This window comes from Neoarius graeffei, chromosome 16 (assembly GCF_027579695.1).
Source record: "Neoarius graeffei isolate fNeoGra1 chromosome 16, fNeoGra1.pri, whole genome shotgun sequence".
Classification (NCBI taxonomy): domain Eukaryota; kingdom Metazoa; phylum Chordata; class Actinopteri; order Siluriformes; family Ariidae; genus Neoarius; species Neoarius graeffei.
The window spans coordinates 44646965-44663591 of NC_083584.1; the positions used below are offsets into that span (position 1 = coordinate 44646965).

Here is a 16627-nt window from a genome sequence, read left to right on the forward strand (position 1 = left end):
ATAGACACCGCAAACCTGAATCTTTCGAAAGATAAAACTTGGTACAAACCTGTGTTTCACTGTCATTTGTTTCAAGGAGTACACTTCTCTGAGTTAATACAGAGTTTGCTTTCCTTGGATATTCCGGATTCTCCAACAGCATATTGCATATTCTGATAAGGGAGAGAGAAAAAAAGGACAATTATTAATTATTTAACTAATATGAGCATAATACTAGAGGTATAAAGATGCATCAGGATGCAAAAACGTGTCAATGTGCATCATGGAAATTAGCATGCTATTAATGCAGCTGTGCTGCATGAACACCAGCGGTCCCAATCTGCTCAACTCATCTCATTATCTGTAGTCGCTTTATCCTGTTCTACAGGGTCGCAGGCAAGCTGGAGCCTATCCCAGCTGACTACGGGCGAAAGGCGGGGTACACCCTGGACAAGTCGCCAGGTCATCACAGGGCTGACACATAGACACAGACAACCATTCACACTCACATTCACACCTACGGTCAATTTAGAGTCACCAGTTAACCTAACCTGCATGTCTTTGGACTGTGGGGGAAACCGGAGCACCCGGAGGAAACCCACGCGGACACGGGGAGAACATGCAAACTCCGCACAGAAAGGCCCTCGCCGGCCACGGGGCTCGAACTCGGACCTTCTTGCTGTGAGGCGACAGCGCTAACCACTACACCACCGTGCCGGCTCTGCTCGACTCATCGGGTTAAATTATAGAGATTGCTCTGGTCACGTTCTTTTCCTGACAAGCCTGTGCAATGAGCTCTGGATAGCCTGATAGCTACAGAACACGATGACCAATGCACATTATAGATTACATGGTCACACAACCACTTTATAACTATAAAAATAAGAGCATCTCATTTGCTTTCAAACGACACCGGCCTCACACCGCTACGATCTACAGTGCCACAGAAAGAGTCTGCAGAAAACGGTCATTTTAGCCGACTTTTAAGCTCTAATTCCGGTTTGAAATGATGCCTCATTATGTTTCAATCAATCAATCATTTTCCCTGGGTCAGAGACTTTGTGTATTAATCTAATGTTGGGGAGAATTATACAGTATATATTTTTATTTATTACATTTTTAAGATATGGTGAACCTATAGTAAATTTTGTTTACAATATTAAACCTGGGCGGCACGGTGGTGTAGTGGTTAGCGCTGTCGCCTCACAGCAAGAAGGTCCTGGGTTCAAGCCCCGTGGCCGGCGAGGGCCTTTCTGTGCGGAGTTTGCATGTTCTCCCCGTGTCCGCGTGGGTTTCCTCCGGGTGCTCCGGTTTCCCCCACAGTCCAAAGACATGCAGGTTAGGTTAACTGGTGACTCTAAATTGACCGTAGGTGTGAATGTGAGTGTGAATGGTTGTCTGTGTCTATGTGTCAGCCCTGTGATGACCTAGCGACTTGTCCAGGGTGTACCCCGCCTTTCGCCCGTAGTCAAAAGGGATAGGCTCCAGCTTGCCTGCGACCCTGTAGAAGGATAAAGCGGCTAGAGATAATGAGATGAGATGAGATATTAAACCTCTGTTCATCATAATTTTTTATTTATTTATTATTTATACGGACAAAAATGCACATTGTTTTGAATTGTTCAGAACTCAAATAAAAAAAGGAGTCTGTTCAATCATCAGTTTTCTTCGTTCAAAATAATCTGGGAACCGAACGGAATTGAAAATGTAAAGCCAATATTGTGAACGAACTCAATCGGGACCCGAGCGTGTGTATCGTTACACCCCTACATGACAGAGAAACACATTAGTGCAAACCACAAAGGGAAATATTTGTGCTTACACATTTAAATCTTTCACTTCACTTCTCTCTATCAGTTCCAGCACATACGGCTCTTGAACATCCGGGAAAAGGTCCACCTGTGACACATATATACATATATACTGTACATGAAAAACATTCTGAAATGAACACTTTGTAGAAAACTGGCTACAGGTGAAATCTTTCTTGTATATTTTAAACTTCACTCAGGCATGCAAGTTTGATCATGGCCAATTATCAGAAGCACCAGTTTTTAAAAACACATTCCCAGTCCATCCTTTCTCTCCAGCAAACAACCAAACATGATGAAATTAGAAATAGTTTACGTCAGTGCTAGCTGGCAGGAATTTCTGGAATTACAACTTTGAGAAATTTAACCTTTGAAAAGAGAATAAACAGTGTAGGTACAATGCTAACAAGAATAGATTTTCCAGCAAAAACACTCACAATTAAAACACTAGCCATGATAAGGAAGGGCTCTCTTCTTTCTCTCTTTAAGTTAATAAAACAAGACAAAAAAAAACCCCACAAAAACCCACAACCCCAACTGTTGCAAAGCCGTTAAAAAGCACTGACACAGGCGACTCCTTCCAGAAATGCAAAACAAACGTCTCCTTATGGACAGATTCACCAGATCTATGAATAAACATTTTTACATGCTTTTCCTGAAGAATCCGCTGTACAAATAGTTACTATAGAAATGATAACACATCAGAGTGAGCATATTAATATAAATCTGTGATATGCCTTCCAGACCAAACTTGATTTCATAATTAGGTGGTGAAACAATAAAACTGAATTATTTCTTGTTTGTGCGTAAATCTTGGTGTAAGCCAGAAAGTTTACATTTTCTGCTGGCTTTGCAATAAGGCAGATTTCCTTCGTACTTGCATGTGTAATGATGTTGATCAGCCATAATGTGCAAAGCGCATTCCTGAGACGACTCGACTCATTTGCATGTAGTGACGCCCACAAAACTCCATAAAAGGTCATTTGCACAAACAGCTTGGAGCACAAAATGAGCAACGAGGGTAAAGACTGAAAGGAAGAAGTGGAAGTTATTCTGACTCACTTCTATACCAATAAAATAATAATAAGAAGAAAGCACTAAATCTTCCATAAGCTCAGATATTTGTTGACACATTTCTGTTGTCATAAATGAATGATTGGTTTTAAGTCTTATTAGTATAAATATATAGGCGATTATGGGAAATCGCGCACGTTGATTCATCTCATTATCTCTAGCCGCTTTATCCTGTTCTACAGGGTCGCAGGCAAGCTGGAGCCTATCCCAGCTGACTACGGGCGAAAGGCGGGGTACACCCTGGACAAGTCGCCAGGTCATCACAGGGCTGACACATAGACACAGACAACCATTCACACTCACATTCACACCTACGGTCAATTTAGAGTCACCAGTTAACCTAACCTGCATGTCTTTGGACTGTGGGGGAAACCGGAGCACCCGGAGGAAACCCACGCGGACACGGGGAGAACATGCAAACTCCACACAGAAAGGCCCTCGCCGGCCACGGGGCTCGAACCAAGGACCTTCTTGCTGTGAGGCGACAGCGCTAACCACTACACCACCGTGTGCGCGCGCTGATTGGTCAAGAAATTCGGATTATTTCTCGATAATCACCTTGAGCGATTCGGCAAAATGGCGGCCGATTGCTTCGTCACTGTAAGTTAGGAAGAATTACAAATGATGAAAGAAAATGCTGTTCCTAAAAATCATTAAAAGATGCTACGAAGTTTGGTCTAAAACTATTCAAAGGTGAAACTGTGATTTATTTTATCGATTTCAAAACAAAGTATTATATGTGACTCGGTACAAATAAGTGACACAAGTCTGCACTGCGCCTTTATGACATTTGCATGCCGCTTTTGAAGTTTAAAATAAATTTTTTTAAATATGATTTTTTTTTTCAAATAATCATGTGTATTTATACTAAAACAATTATCTGTCTCAGGCTCAGTGAATATCGGTGAATAACATCCTCAATTTCATCTCCGTAATTATTCACGGATATTCACTTCACCTTCGGTAAGTAATTGTTAAATGTATGAGTTTATGTTGGCTCATTTTTTTTATTTTTCATATTCTTTAATTAATGGGAATAATAGACAAGAGTGCTCGGAGAGTACAATATCCCCCGCTGGCAACTCTGCCATAACTCTGGTAAAATGTGACTGAATTGAACAAAATTGCAATATGCATATTACTGACATATAACAAAGAATCCTGTCAAGTTTCGTGAAATTCCTCCAAAAATTGTGAGAGGAGTTGATTTCAGAAGGCGAGTACCCTTCCCGGGACGGACGGACATTGCCAGGACATAAACCCCTTCGGGCCTTTCGGCCAGCGGGGGATAGAAATTGTGAGGGAAGCTGATTTCAGAAAGCGAGCACACCTTGATAAAATTGCCAAAGTATAAGTTTGTTAATAATCAAGGGCATGGGGGCGTCGTGGCTCAGGTGGCTGGGGCGCCGTGCCATGGGTCCGGGGACCCGGGTTCGATTCCGGCCTGAGGTCATTTCCCGATCCCTCCCCGTCTCTCTCTCCCGCTCATTTCCTGTCCTGTCTCTGCACTGTCCTGTCCAATGGAGGTGAAAAAAGCCCAAAAAAAATCTTTAAAAAAAAAAATAATCAAGGGCATAACTCTGGTAAAATTTGCCCAAATTAAATGAAATTTCAATCTGCATATAACCGTCATATAACAAAGCCTTTTGCCAAGTTTGGTGAAATTCCTCCACAAATTGTGAGAGGAGGTGATTTCAGAAGAACCTACACCCTCATGAAATCGTCAAAGTACAAGTTATTTAATCAAGGGTCAAAACTCTGGGGAAATTTTCACAAACGAAATTAAATCGCAATATGCATATTACCATCATAGAACAAGGCCTTTTGCCAAACTTTGAAAAAATTCGTCCAAAAATTGTAAGAGGAGTTGATGTCAGAAGGCAAGCACACCTTTATGAAATTGTGAAAGTACAAGGTTGTTAATCAAGGGCCACAACTCTGGTAAAATGGGACCGAACTGAACAAAATAACAATATGCGTACTACCGACATATAACAATGCCTTTTGCCAAGTTTCGTGAAATTCCTCCACAAATTGTAAGAGAAGTTGATTTCAGAAGGAAAAAAAAAAAAAAAAAACACTCATGAAATTGTCAAAGTATAATTTTGTTAATGAAGGGCTGTAACTCTGGTAAAATGTGACCCAATTTAACGAAATTAGAATATGCGTATTACCGACATATAACAAAGAATCCTGCCAAGTTTCGTGAAATTCCTCCAAAAATTGAGAGAGGAGTTGATTTCAGAAGGTGAGCACCCTTCCCGGGATGGACGGACGGACAGAAATCACCACGACATAATCCTCCTTCGGGCCTTTCAGCCAGCGGAGGATAAAAAGAACTGGTTTTCACTAAATGTCCTCAATGGTCCTCTTAGTCCCTGTCCTTGTGAAATAGTATGAGGATGGGGGCGTCGTGGCTTAGGTGGATAAGGCGCCACACCATAAATCCGGGGACCCGGGTTCGATTCCGACCCGAGGTCATTTCCCGATCCCTCCCCGTTTCTCTCCTGCTCATTTCCTGTCTCTACACTGTCCTATCCAATAAAGGTGAAAAAAGCCCAAAAAATATCTTTAAAAAAAAAAAAGAAAGAAATAGCATGAGGATGTGTTTTTGATGGAGCACTTCTGTAAGTCACTCTGGATAAAGGCATCTGCTACATGCTGTAAACGTAATAAAGAAGCTATTTACACGAGACAGTATAGCAGAAATGAGTCAAGTGATGTGATCAAATCGAGATTTACATTAGTGAGTCTTCTCATGTATAAATCGACACACTCAGAAGCACGAGTAGGATATAAAAGCTATTTTCCAAATTTACAGGATTTTCACGAATACCAGATTTCTTGTTTAGATGCTCATACGAACAAATTACAAATAAATCTGTTCATCTCCAGGTTGATACACGAGCTCCTTTACTGGCTTCAGTATTAATATTGGATCAATACTGTACACGCATTTTAAATCAAAGCTCTCTGATGAGAACATGTCTGTGAAGATTTTCAATCATCCAGGTCATAGTAAACTGTGGGTGGTAGAAATGGGCAACTGGACTTGCTTGAAGATTCTTGAAAACGTTTCACCTCTCGTCCGAAAGGCTTCCTCAGTTCTGTCTGACTAATAGACTAATAAAATACCTGATGCTCCCTATTAGTCAGACAGAACTGAGGAAGCCTTTCGGACAAGAGGTGAAACGTTTTCAAGAATCTTCAAGCAAGTCCAGTTGCCCTTTTCTACCACCCACAGTTCTCTGATGAGAAATGTTTCTTCTACTTGCCCACCCCCTGTACCTCAAACCCATCACAAATTATTTCTATTAAAACCAAGAAGAGAATCAGCTCGCTGTTAGGCTACCGACAAACTGAACGGTGGAGCAAAGGTGACACCATGTTATCGGCATGCCGACATCAAGGCGTCTGAAATAGAAAGGTTACTGGACGGCTCACCACTCGTGTGACGAGCATGTTGAGACTATCCTGCTGAGCTGTTTGGGGATCTGGAGGTGGAGGTTCGGCGGCTGTTGAGGGACCAGGCCTATCGTTTTCATCCAACACTGGTAAGCATGCGGGGACAAGTTGGGGAATCTGCTGCTGCTGCTGCTCCTGCTGTTGCCGCTCCTCAGGCTCCTGTGCTGTGTGCGAGGGCTGAGGCGTGTCCATCGGCCGTTCCTGAGGGGGAAATGGGACTACAGCCCCGGCGTACCTTTCAGTTCTGTGTGGACTCACCACTGCCACTTTTACACCCAGTAAGTCCGTGTGGACAGGGGTGAAAAGAGCCGTGCTTTGACCGGCCTGCTGAGTGCTCGGTAAAGGATCGCCAGCTTGGAGCGGCGCGTCTCTAATGGAAATGTGAGGTCTGAGCAAACTAACATCTTTAGATGTGGAAGGTACAGCGTTCTGGTCCGTAGTGAAGACACCAATGGCTTGATTTCCTGATGCGGGCTGAGCGGGTGCTACAGAAGAGTGAGGAAAGTGCGAGTCCATGGGGTTCAAGCCTGGTGTACAAGCCTGGCTTTGGGACGTGCTGCCTCCCCATTGAGCAGCAGGTCGGATAAGTACACGACGAGGCGGCAACCGGGCCTGACAACGACAAAAACAACGCAACACTTTGTCAGTAAATCATAAATAATGAACACCCTGCAAGACTGAACACCTTTACTGAATCCAGTGGTCTCCATTATTATTTAACACATACACAAAAATGTAATAATTTCAATAAGACAGTTTTCACTACCTCTAAAATGCTAACTTCGTCTTCATCGTCATCGTCGTCTTTGACCACCACAGGAACGTTTGGTCTAAATGTAGCCAGCTCGTCGTCGGAATCATCGGATATAGTTATGTAGGTCCGCCTTCTTGATGTGTTATCTAAGAAGGACAAAAAAAAAAAAAAAACCACCACATGATCGCTCACCATTCACATTTCAGAGATGCACAGACATACAATAAAGTTTACAACAGATAAAGCCCCTCACTTCTTCACTAACACACAGTCCATGTCTGCAGCTCAGGCTCTGAAAAAAACCGCACAGCACCAACAGCTGTATTTCTACAGCACAGGAAAAGCGTCAGGGCATAGGGCAAAGTCAGCACTTGAATTTATGATGTGCTGTACAGGGAAACGTTTGGTTCTTCTTTACAATGACTCTATACTTTCTATGACATATGTGACCCCTCACCGAATCCAGGGACACATGTCGGCCGAAACAAATCCGAGATAATCACAAAAGAAGCATTTTTTTTCGAAATTTGTGATTTTTGTTTTTTTCCATCATGTGCAAGTTGAGATCTTGAAGAATGCAATCAGTATTTCAAATACATTGTTTTGTTGGAAAAGCATACATTTTTTGTTGCAAATTGTCTCGTTTTTGTCAGGACTGTAGCCTGCTGAGGGGTGTGGGTAAATTACCATATGGGCCATTCACATGATGATTTAAATCTTTTGGTTTTTTTTTCCGCGAATCAGCTGTATGATGCGAGTTGAGCGCATGGCTACTTAACCTGCATACAGGCGTGTGATTTCACTATGGAATGAGTTACTAAACAGAGCGCAGAGGAGCCGACACACCGCGAAGCAGACAGACACTCGGTATTTACATCGGAGATCACCATTTCTAGCAAAAAAAAAAAAAACGCAACCTTGTTTTCCAGATTGAATGGAATACTTGAATGACCGGATGATACATGGACCGTTCTAGGATTACATTCCATCGGAGGCATTGGTGTGTGCAAGGCGCCGTTTCTCTTCCTGATGGGGTAAGTTTATTACTCTAAGGCTGTGTGGTTATTTTTGCATGTAACGGAGAGTGTTGTGGTTTGGTTAAGCCTAGGTCACAACCGGACGTACGATTTTTTGGCCGTGTGATTTTTGGCATTTCCCAAATCGCTGCGTTTTTTTTTGTTCAAGGAGAAAGACGCGCATTGGCCGTAAGTTTGTCTTGCAACCTGAAAAAAACGTAAGCACCTGTAGAGTTTGTTTGACATGACAAAGAACCTCTGCGGCCGGTCTGCGGCTCAAAAATCAGCACGTCACACGCGCGCTCTCATGTGTTTCATGCGCGCTCTCCGTGCGTTTCTTGCGTTTTTTGCGTGTAGACCGGCCGTAGGAGCACATACGGCCGGTTGTGACCGAGGCTTTACATGAAACTAGTGTTGTGTTAGTTGTGTCATCATCGTGCTATCTTTCTTTTTACGGTGTGAGTAATTTTTCAACCACAAAACATTAAAGTATACTTTAGGACTTATTTTTGTACTTCATAATTGTGTTGGGCATACTTTGCATGGAAGGAAAATTGACGTGGTGATCTTTGTTTACATGAAAGTAGTATCGTGCTAGCTCGTAGGGGGTAGGACTTTCCTTAATGTCATGCAGATGAGCACCATTATGTGCCCGCCCTGCACCCAGAGTAGCTGAGATGGAAAACTTTGAGGGCGATTTTCTCCCTTTTCTGTTTTAAGAAGTATACACTTTCAAAAGGCCACACATTCTTCAAATGTTGTCAGATCTCCACATGGAAGGCATCATTGGAAAGCTTAGAAACTGTACTTTCTGAATCTGTCAATAACTCAAAATGCCCCCGGGCCGACATGTGTCCCTGGATTCTGTGATCTGCCACATATATGCACAACATCGGGCAGATGACCTCTACAGCCTATCTAGGGCACTATTCTGTATTATAGGTTCATAGTACACAGTACTGTGCAAAACTCTTAGGCACATGTAAAGAAATGCTGTCGAGAAAAAATGGCTTAAAAATAATGTAATGAAATTTTTCAACATTAAAAAAATACTACAAACAGCAGTAAGCCATAATAAATGAAACAAAGTCAGTATTTGGTGTGAGACGACCCTTTGCTTTAAAAAAAAAAAAGTCGTCTCAGGCACAGTGAGTGCACTTTAACTGTCACACTCGCATTTTAATTTTGCACCAAAACCCAGCAGCCTTCATTATGTTTTCTTTTTTAATCTGAAAACTGCTCTCTTATGTAATATGCTGCTCAGATACAAACTTTTTTTTTTCTGTAACATTTTATTTTGTGGGGTGGCACAGTGGTGTAGTGGTTAGCGCTGTCGCCTCACAGCAAGAAGGTCCGGGTTCAAGCCCCGTGGCTGGCGAGGGCCTTTCTGTGTGGAGTTTGCATGTTCTCCCCGTGTCCGCGTGGGTTTCCTCCGGGTGCTCCGGTTTCCCCCACAGTCCAAAGACATGCAGGTTAGGTTAACTGGTGACTCTAAATTGACCGTAGGTGTGAATGTGAGTATGAATGGTTGTCTGTGTCTATGTGTCAGCCCTGTGATGACCTGGCGACTTGTCCAGGGTGTACCCTGCCTTTCGCCCGTAGTCAGCTGGGATAGGCTCCAGCTTGCCTGCGACCCTGTAGAACAGGATAAAGCGGCTAGAGATGATGAGATGAGAAAAAAAGGTGCCTAAGACTTTTGCACAGTACTGTATATCGTAGGATATCTTTATATGCGATGTATTGATTTGAACCTCTTTCACAGTGCGATGTACTGATGATACGTTGTTCTTTTTTTTTTGTCTGCGACGGCCCAAAATCGAGCAGTATATATCCATCATTAGTCACTCTTACATCCTGCAAATTATGGGGAAGCCATGGCCTAAAGGTTAGAGAAGCGGCTTTGGGACAAAAAGGTTGCCGGTTTGATTCCCCGGACCAGCAGGAATGGCTGAAGTGCCCTTGAGCAAGGCGCTACGTCGCTGTGAATAACATACTCAGCCTGCTGTCTTTAGCATCTGCATCACTACTGTGGTTTTTTTTTTGCCCACCACCCTAACTAGTTTACAGTGAATGTGTTACTCGACAGATCATCTACAGGATGTGATTTGGACTCAGAGACCGTATGTGACACCAACCTTGGCTGTGGCGTGCGCTGAAGCTACCCAGATGTATGACCTCATCATCACTGGTGTTGTCAGCCATGGTAAGACCACCAGCCAGACTCCCTGAGTCTCCCACCTTCTCGCTCTCTGCTGCACACTAACACCCATGCACACACACACACACCTGGTCCTGAAATCAGAGGGACATCACCCTGTGGACACACACACACACACACACAGAGGAGTGACAAACCTGTAGTGAATGTGATTTGAAAGTGAAAGTGACAGAGGATATTTCTACCAAATCTGACAAGTTTGCTTCAAACACTTGCTGTCTCAGATGTGGTGTATTTTATCAACCTTCTTAGATCTGTAACCTTCAGGAAAGCAAGATGTCGTCCTTCTTTCAGTTTACGTTCAGGACTAGTTATGGTTGAGTTAGCGATTTAACTAACCCTAATGTAAACAACCACAGAAGTTGACTGAACCAAGTGTTATCACGGAGTAGGGACAAAGTCCGACAATGTTTATATTTTTATTATTTTTATCAGATTCCCCTGTATCCGGAGTAAATCAGATCCACTTCGTAAACAGAAACACACAGGAGCATTACACTTAGCTAGCATTTAGCCCTGAGAGTTGCCTAGCTGGCTAACACTTTAGCCTTTTAGCCTCAAGTCAGAGGCAGACAGACGCAGACACACACATTACCTTTTCCTCTTCATCATCACCATAGTAACCATCCAGCAGAGTTAAGAGAACACACTGTTTTAATAATATAAAACTAAACTCACACCTACCTCTCAGTTTATTTCAGCACAAGCCTGAGAGCCGGATATGGAAACAAACGGCCAAAACAAGCCACAGCACGTCACACGCACGACGTCGAGACGTTCGCGGAGCATGCTGGGAAATGTAGTCGTTATCATTATTGTCATTCTCTTCATTATTCTCATCTCATCTCATTATCTCTAGCCGCTTTATCCTTCTACAGGGTCGCAGGCAAGCTGGAGCCTATCCCAGCTGACTATGGGCGAAAGGCGGGGTACACCCTGGACAAGTCGCCAGGTCATCACAGGGCTGACACATAGACACAGACAACCATTCACACTCGCATTCACACCTACGGTCAATTTAGAGTCACCAGTTAACCTAACCTGCATGTCTTTGGACTGTGGGGGAAACCGGAGCACCCGGAGGAAACCCACGCAGACACGGGGAGAACATGCAAACTCCGCACAGAAAGGCCCTCGCCGGCCACGGGGCTCAAACCCAGGACCTTCTTGCTGTGAGGCGACAGTGCTAACCACTACACCACCGTGCCACCCATTATTATTATTATTCAGAGGGTCGTGTAGGAACTGGAAGGGACTGTAGATGTCGCTGTCTTGCTGAATTGGGGAACTGATATTCCATGAGATTCATCTCATCTCATCTCATCTCATTATCTCTAGCCGCTTTATCCTTCTACAGGGTCGCAGGCAAGCTGGAGCCTATCCCAGCTGACTACGGGCGAAAGGCGGGGTACACCCTGGACAAGTCGCCAGGTCATCACAGGGCTGACACATAGACACAGACAACCATTCACACTCACATTCACACCTACGGTCAATTTAGAGTCACCAGTTAACCTAACCTGCATGTCTTTGGACTGTGGGGGAAACCGGAGCACCCGGAGGAAACCCGCGCGGACATGGGAAGAACATGCAAACTCCGTACAGAAAGGCCCTCGCCGGCCACGGGGCTTGAACCCGGACCTTCTTGTTGTGAGGCGACAGCGCTAACCACTACACCACCGTGCGCCCTGCATGTTAATATGTTTATAATTAATATGTGATCTTCAGGGCAGCACAGAGGGCAGTGGTTAGCGCTGTTGGTCGACTGGGGTCCTTTTGTGTGCCATCGCCTTGTCCACGGCTAACGTTTACACATAGCTAGTTAACTTGGACACTGTTAGTTAGCATGTAAACACGGAGTTACGCTAAGGCCCCGTTACACTTATTCAGAATTAGCAGGAATCAAGGAGAACCAGCCGGAATGAAAACATTTTCAAAATTTGTGCTACATTCGGAAAGGAATTTCAAACCGACCAACATTCTTACAGCTTTGTAAGAATGCCGTTCGAATACTAATAGGGTAGTCACACTAGAGGAGGAATGAAAATTCTTTGTATATTCCGGGATATTCGAAGTGCATTCTAAAAATTCTGACTGCATTCTGAGTGCATTCTGAACATTCAGGCCCATTCTCGTGGCTGGTCCGAATGCTCTGCTCATGCTCAAAACATTCGAAGAGGAGAAATATCGAACGGCATTCGAAGTGTATTCTAACTGCATTCTGAATATTCTTACAGCATTCCTACAGCATTCCAGACATTCTGATCACGTTCAAGGGAAAAATCGAAATGGCAAGCCAGTTCAAATCCTGCCAGAATGTCCCGAATGAGCCAGAATGAAAATTCTTTGTATATAATTCCGGGATATTCAAAGTACATTCTGTATTCGAGCTGCATTCTCTTTGAATTCTTAGACGTTCAAAACATGTTCGGTGGCTATTCTGGGAGCGTTCTGACTGCATTTGAGGTGAATTCGTGCAGCACTCGAGGCACCTTCCGACCAGACTTTGGGTGGTATTTGGGTGGTACGGTGGTGTAGTGGTTAGCGCTGTCGCCTCACAGCAAGAAGGTTCTGGGTTTGAACCCAGCAGCTGGCGAGGGCCTTTCGGTGTGGAGTTTGCATGTTCTCCCCGTGTCTGCGTGGGTTTCTTCCGGGTGCTCCGGTTTCCCCCACAGTCCAAAGACATGCAGGTTAGGCTAACGTGGGGCGGCCTTGGGCTGAGGTGCCCTTAAGCAAGGTACTTAACCCCTGACTGCTCCCTGGGCGCTCTAGTGTGGCTGCTCACTGCTCTGAGTGTGTGCGTGTGTTCACTGCTTCAGATGGGTTAAATGCAGAGGATGAATTTCACTGTGCTTGAAGTGTGTGTGTGACAAATAAAGGTTTCTTCTTCTTCTTCTTCTCAGGCAGCAATCGAACTGCACTCATACGGCATTTGAAGTGCATTCTTAATTTTCTAACAACATTCCGGGTATTCCTACTGTGTTCCAACTACATTTGAACTGCATTCAAAAGCTAATACACCCGGAATGTGCAAGAATCATTCGAGGTGGGTTCGAAGCCCATTCTAAGTATTCAAACAGCATTCTTAAGAATGTTGGTCAGTTTGAAATTCCTGCACGAATTTTGAAACATTTTTCATTCCGGCTGGTTCTGCTTGATTCCTGCTAATTCCGAATAAGTGTGACGGGGCCTTTAGAATGGGCTTCGAACCCGCCTCAAAAGATTCTTGCACATTCCGGGTGTATTAGCTTTCGAATGCAGTTCAAATGTAGTTGGAACACAGCAGGAATACCCGGAATGCTGTTAGAATATTAAGAATGCACTTCGAATGCCGTACGAGTGCTGCCCGAATACCACCTGGAGTCTGGTCGGAAGGTGCCTCGAGTGCTGCACGAATTCACCTCAAATGCAGTCGGAACGCTCCCGGAATAGCCGCCGAACACGTTTTGAACGTCTAAGAATTCAAAGAGAATGCAGCTCGTAATACTTAGAATGTACTTCGAATATCCCGGAATTATATACAAAGAATTTTCATTCCGCCTCTAGTGTGATTATTGCATGAATAACCAGTGGCGGCTGGTGAAGAACATCCCTGGTGGGGCTGGTGTGTGCCAGGAGATTTCCCTGCCTAGCATGGGTGTCGCCAACATTGAATGTGAAGGGATTTCATAATTCTTCATTTGGACCCTCCACACACATTTAACATAAAATATTAGTTCACCCTGTAGTGTTAGGTATACTAAGGGGGAACCTTTGTATTGTAACCTGGGGACCGGAAGGGGGAGTTCTTTAATAAAAGGTACACCAGTACCAACAGGACACACACGTTGTGGTCTCTGACTGAATTATAATAATATTGGCACGGCCAACTGAACATGGTGTCAGAAGATAAGTCGGACGCTTAATATGTTTAATAAGTTGTAGTGTACCAGTGTTTAAAAAGGTAGAGCGTGCTGTTTTGGAGTGCACTTTTCACGCGAGTCGCTCGCATCAATGAGGAAGTGAACCCTCTATGCTAGATGAGAAATTAGCATACCCGACACGGCAGCAGCATGGCTCATTACCGAGTTTCTCCTCCCGAGAAGTTTTCGTTCAAGGTGGAAGACTGGACGAAATGGATCAAAAGATTCGAAAGATTTCGCATCGCTTCTGGATTAGAGGAAGAAGATGAGGAAAATCAGGTGAATGCATTGATTTACTCAATGGGGGAAGAAGCGGAGGACATTTTACTTTCCCTGCACCTAACTCCTGCAGAGGCAAAGAAATATGAGACAGTTAAAAACAAATTGGATGGTCACTTCATAGCTCGCAGGAATGTTATAATCGAAAGGGCAAGATTCAATATGAGACAGCAAGAAGTTGGCGAGTCTGTAGACAGCTTTTACACCGCACTGCATTGCCTCGCAGAACACTGCGGATACAGTGCTCTGCACAATGAAATGGTGAGGGATCGTCTTGTCGTGGGACTGAGAGACAAGAAGTTGTCAGAACAATTGCAACTGGACTCTAGACTAATGCTAGAGACGGCAATTGACAAAGCACGACAGAGTGAAAGCGTCAAAAAGCAGCTTGCAATGCTGAATACGAACTTTAAAGCAGAAACATGCAATACGCAGGTGGACAGTGTGGAATCGAGCAGCGCCAGCGCCGTGGGCTTCAGGAAGAAGCAGCAAAAGAGTAAACAGATGTCTCAAAAGACAAGTCAGGATAAACATTCACAGTGCACGAGATGCAGAGACCCTCGAGGGCATCATCCTCAGCAATGCCCAGTGAAAGACGCTGTGTGTAACCAATGCAAAAAGAAAGGACATTATGCTCGAGTGTGCAAAACAAAAAGACAAGGAGTGAATGTAGCCGCAGTGGCTGAGTACTGTGATGAGAACAGCGACGAGGATGTTGCGTTTTTAGGCTCTGTGTCCGAGAATGCAGAGGCCAGTCCATGGATGACTGAAGTGAAAGTGGACAACCACAAGGCAGTGTTTAAAATAGACACTGGAGCCGACGTGACAGCAGTCCCAGAACAATTGTACGTCCAAGGCCAGTTCAGCAAGCTGGCCAGAGCAACAAAGATTCTCTATGGACCAGGAGGGATACCTTTAAAGCTGAAAGGAAAATTCGCAGCCACCCTCAGCAACAGCAAGCATAGCACACGTGAGGAGGTGTATGTGGTGGAAGGACTACGCACACCACTCCTCAGTGGAGCAGCTGCCATGACACTTCACCTGGTTGCCAGAGTAAACAACATCAGCCTAGACAGCACAGAGACTGTGAAAAGAGAGTTCCCAAAGCTTTTCTCTGGACTAGGGAAAATGGAGGGGGAGTACACCATCGTACTGAAGCCAGGTGCAAAGCCTTTTTCCCTCTCCACGCCACGTCGCATATCGCTCCCTTTCATGCCAAAGGTCAAAGAGGAGCTGAGCCGTATGGAGCAGCAAGGTGTGATTTCGAAGGTGGAGGAGCCTACAGCATGGTGTGCACCCATGGTCGTGGTGCCCAAGAGCACAGGGAAAGTCAGAATCTGCACAGACCTCACAGAGCTGAACAAGTCAGTGATGAGGGAGAAACATCCTTTGCCGTCCGTCGAACACACATTAGGACAGCTTGCCGGCGCCAGGGTTTTCTCAAAACTTGACGCCAAATCAGAATTCTGGCAGATTCCGCTCTCCAAAGAGTCCTCTCTCCTCACCACGTTCATCACACCGTTTGGGCGGTATTGCTACAATCGCCTGTGTTTTGGAATCTCTTCTGCCCCAGAACACTTCCAAAAGCGCATGTCTCGCACCCTGGAAGGACTGGAAGGTGTTCTGTGTCAGATGGACGACGTGCTCATCTGGGGTGCGACACAGAAAGAGCACGACGGGAGGCTGAGGAAGGCATTGACGCGACTGCAGGAGGCCGGAGTGACACTCAATGACAAGTGTGAGTTCTCAAAGAGTAGGATAAAGTTCCTGGGACAAGTCATTGAGGCCACTGGAGTCAGCACCGACCCTGACAAGGTGAGCGCTGTGAAAGTCATGGCAGAGCCCAGCAACGTCAGTGAGGTTAGGCGCTTTCTGGGAATGACGAACCACCTGGGGAAATTCCTGCCTCATCTAGCAGAGAAAACGCGTCCTCTCAGAGACCTGTTGAGGAAGTCCAAGATGTGGGCCTGGGGGCCCCAGCAGCAACAAGCCTTCAACAAAATCAAGGAAGAGCTGACAACACCGCTGGGTCTCGCCCTATATGACCCGAATGCAGATACGCTCGTCTCAGCGGATTCATCGTCTTATGGCATGGGGGCCGTACTTCTACAGCGAAAAAAATGGAGCAG

The 16627-nt window shown here is 44.9% G+C and overlaps 1 protein-coding gene across 1 annotated transcript in view; it reads right to left on the bottom strand.

Moving 5' to 3' along the window:
* rnf216 (ring finger protein 216) overlaps positions 1-11088 on the bottom strand; it is a 52903-nt gene extending 41815 nt beyond the window's left edge. Inside the window, exons 1-6 of the mRNA XM_060943042.1 lie at positions 11002-11088; positions 10235-10413; positions 7096-7229; positions 6309-6941; positions 1802-1878; positions 50-152 (exon numbers count right to left, since the gene is read on the bottom strand). Coding sequence (XP_060799025.1) covers positions 50-152; positions 1802-1878; positions 6309-6941; positions 7096-7229; positions 10235-10301 — 1014 coding nt within the window. The 5' untranslated portion in view covers positions 10302-10413; positions 11002-11088. The remainder of the gene's footprint in view (positions 1-49; positions 153-1801; positions 1879-6308; positions 6942-7095; positions 7230-10234; positions 10414-11001) is intronic.
* Between the last annotated feature and the right edge of the window lie 5539 nt (positions 11089-16627).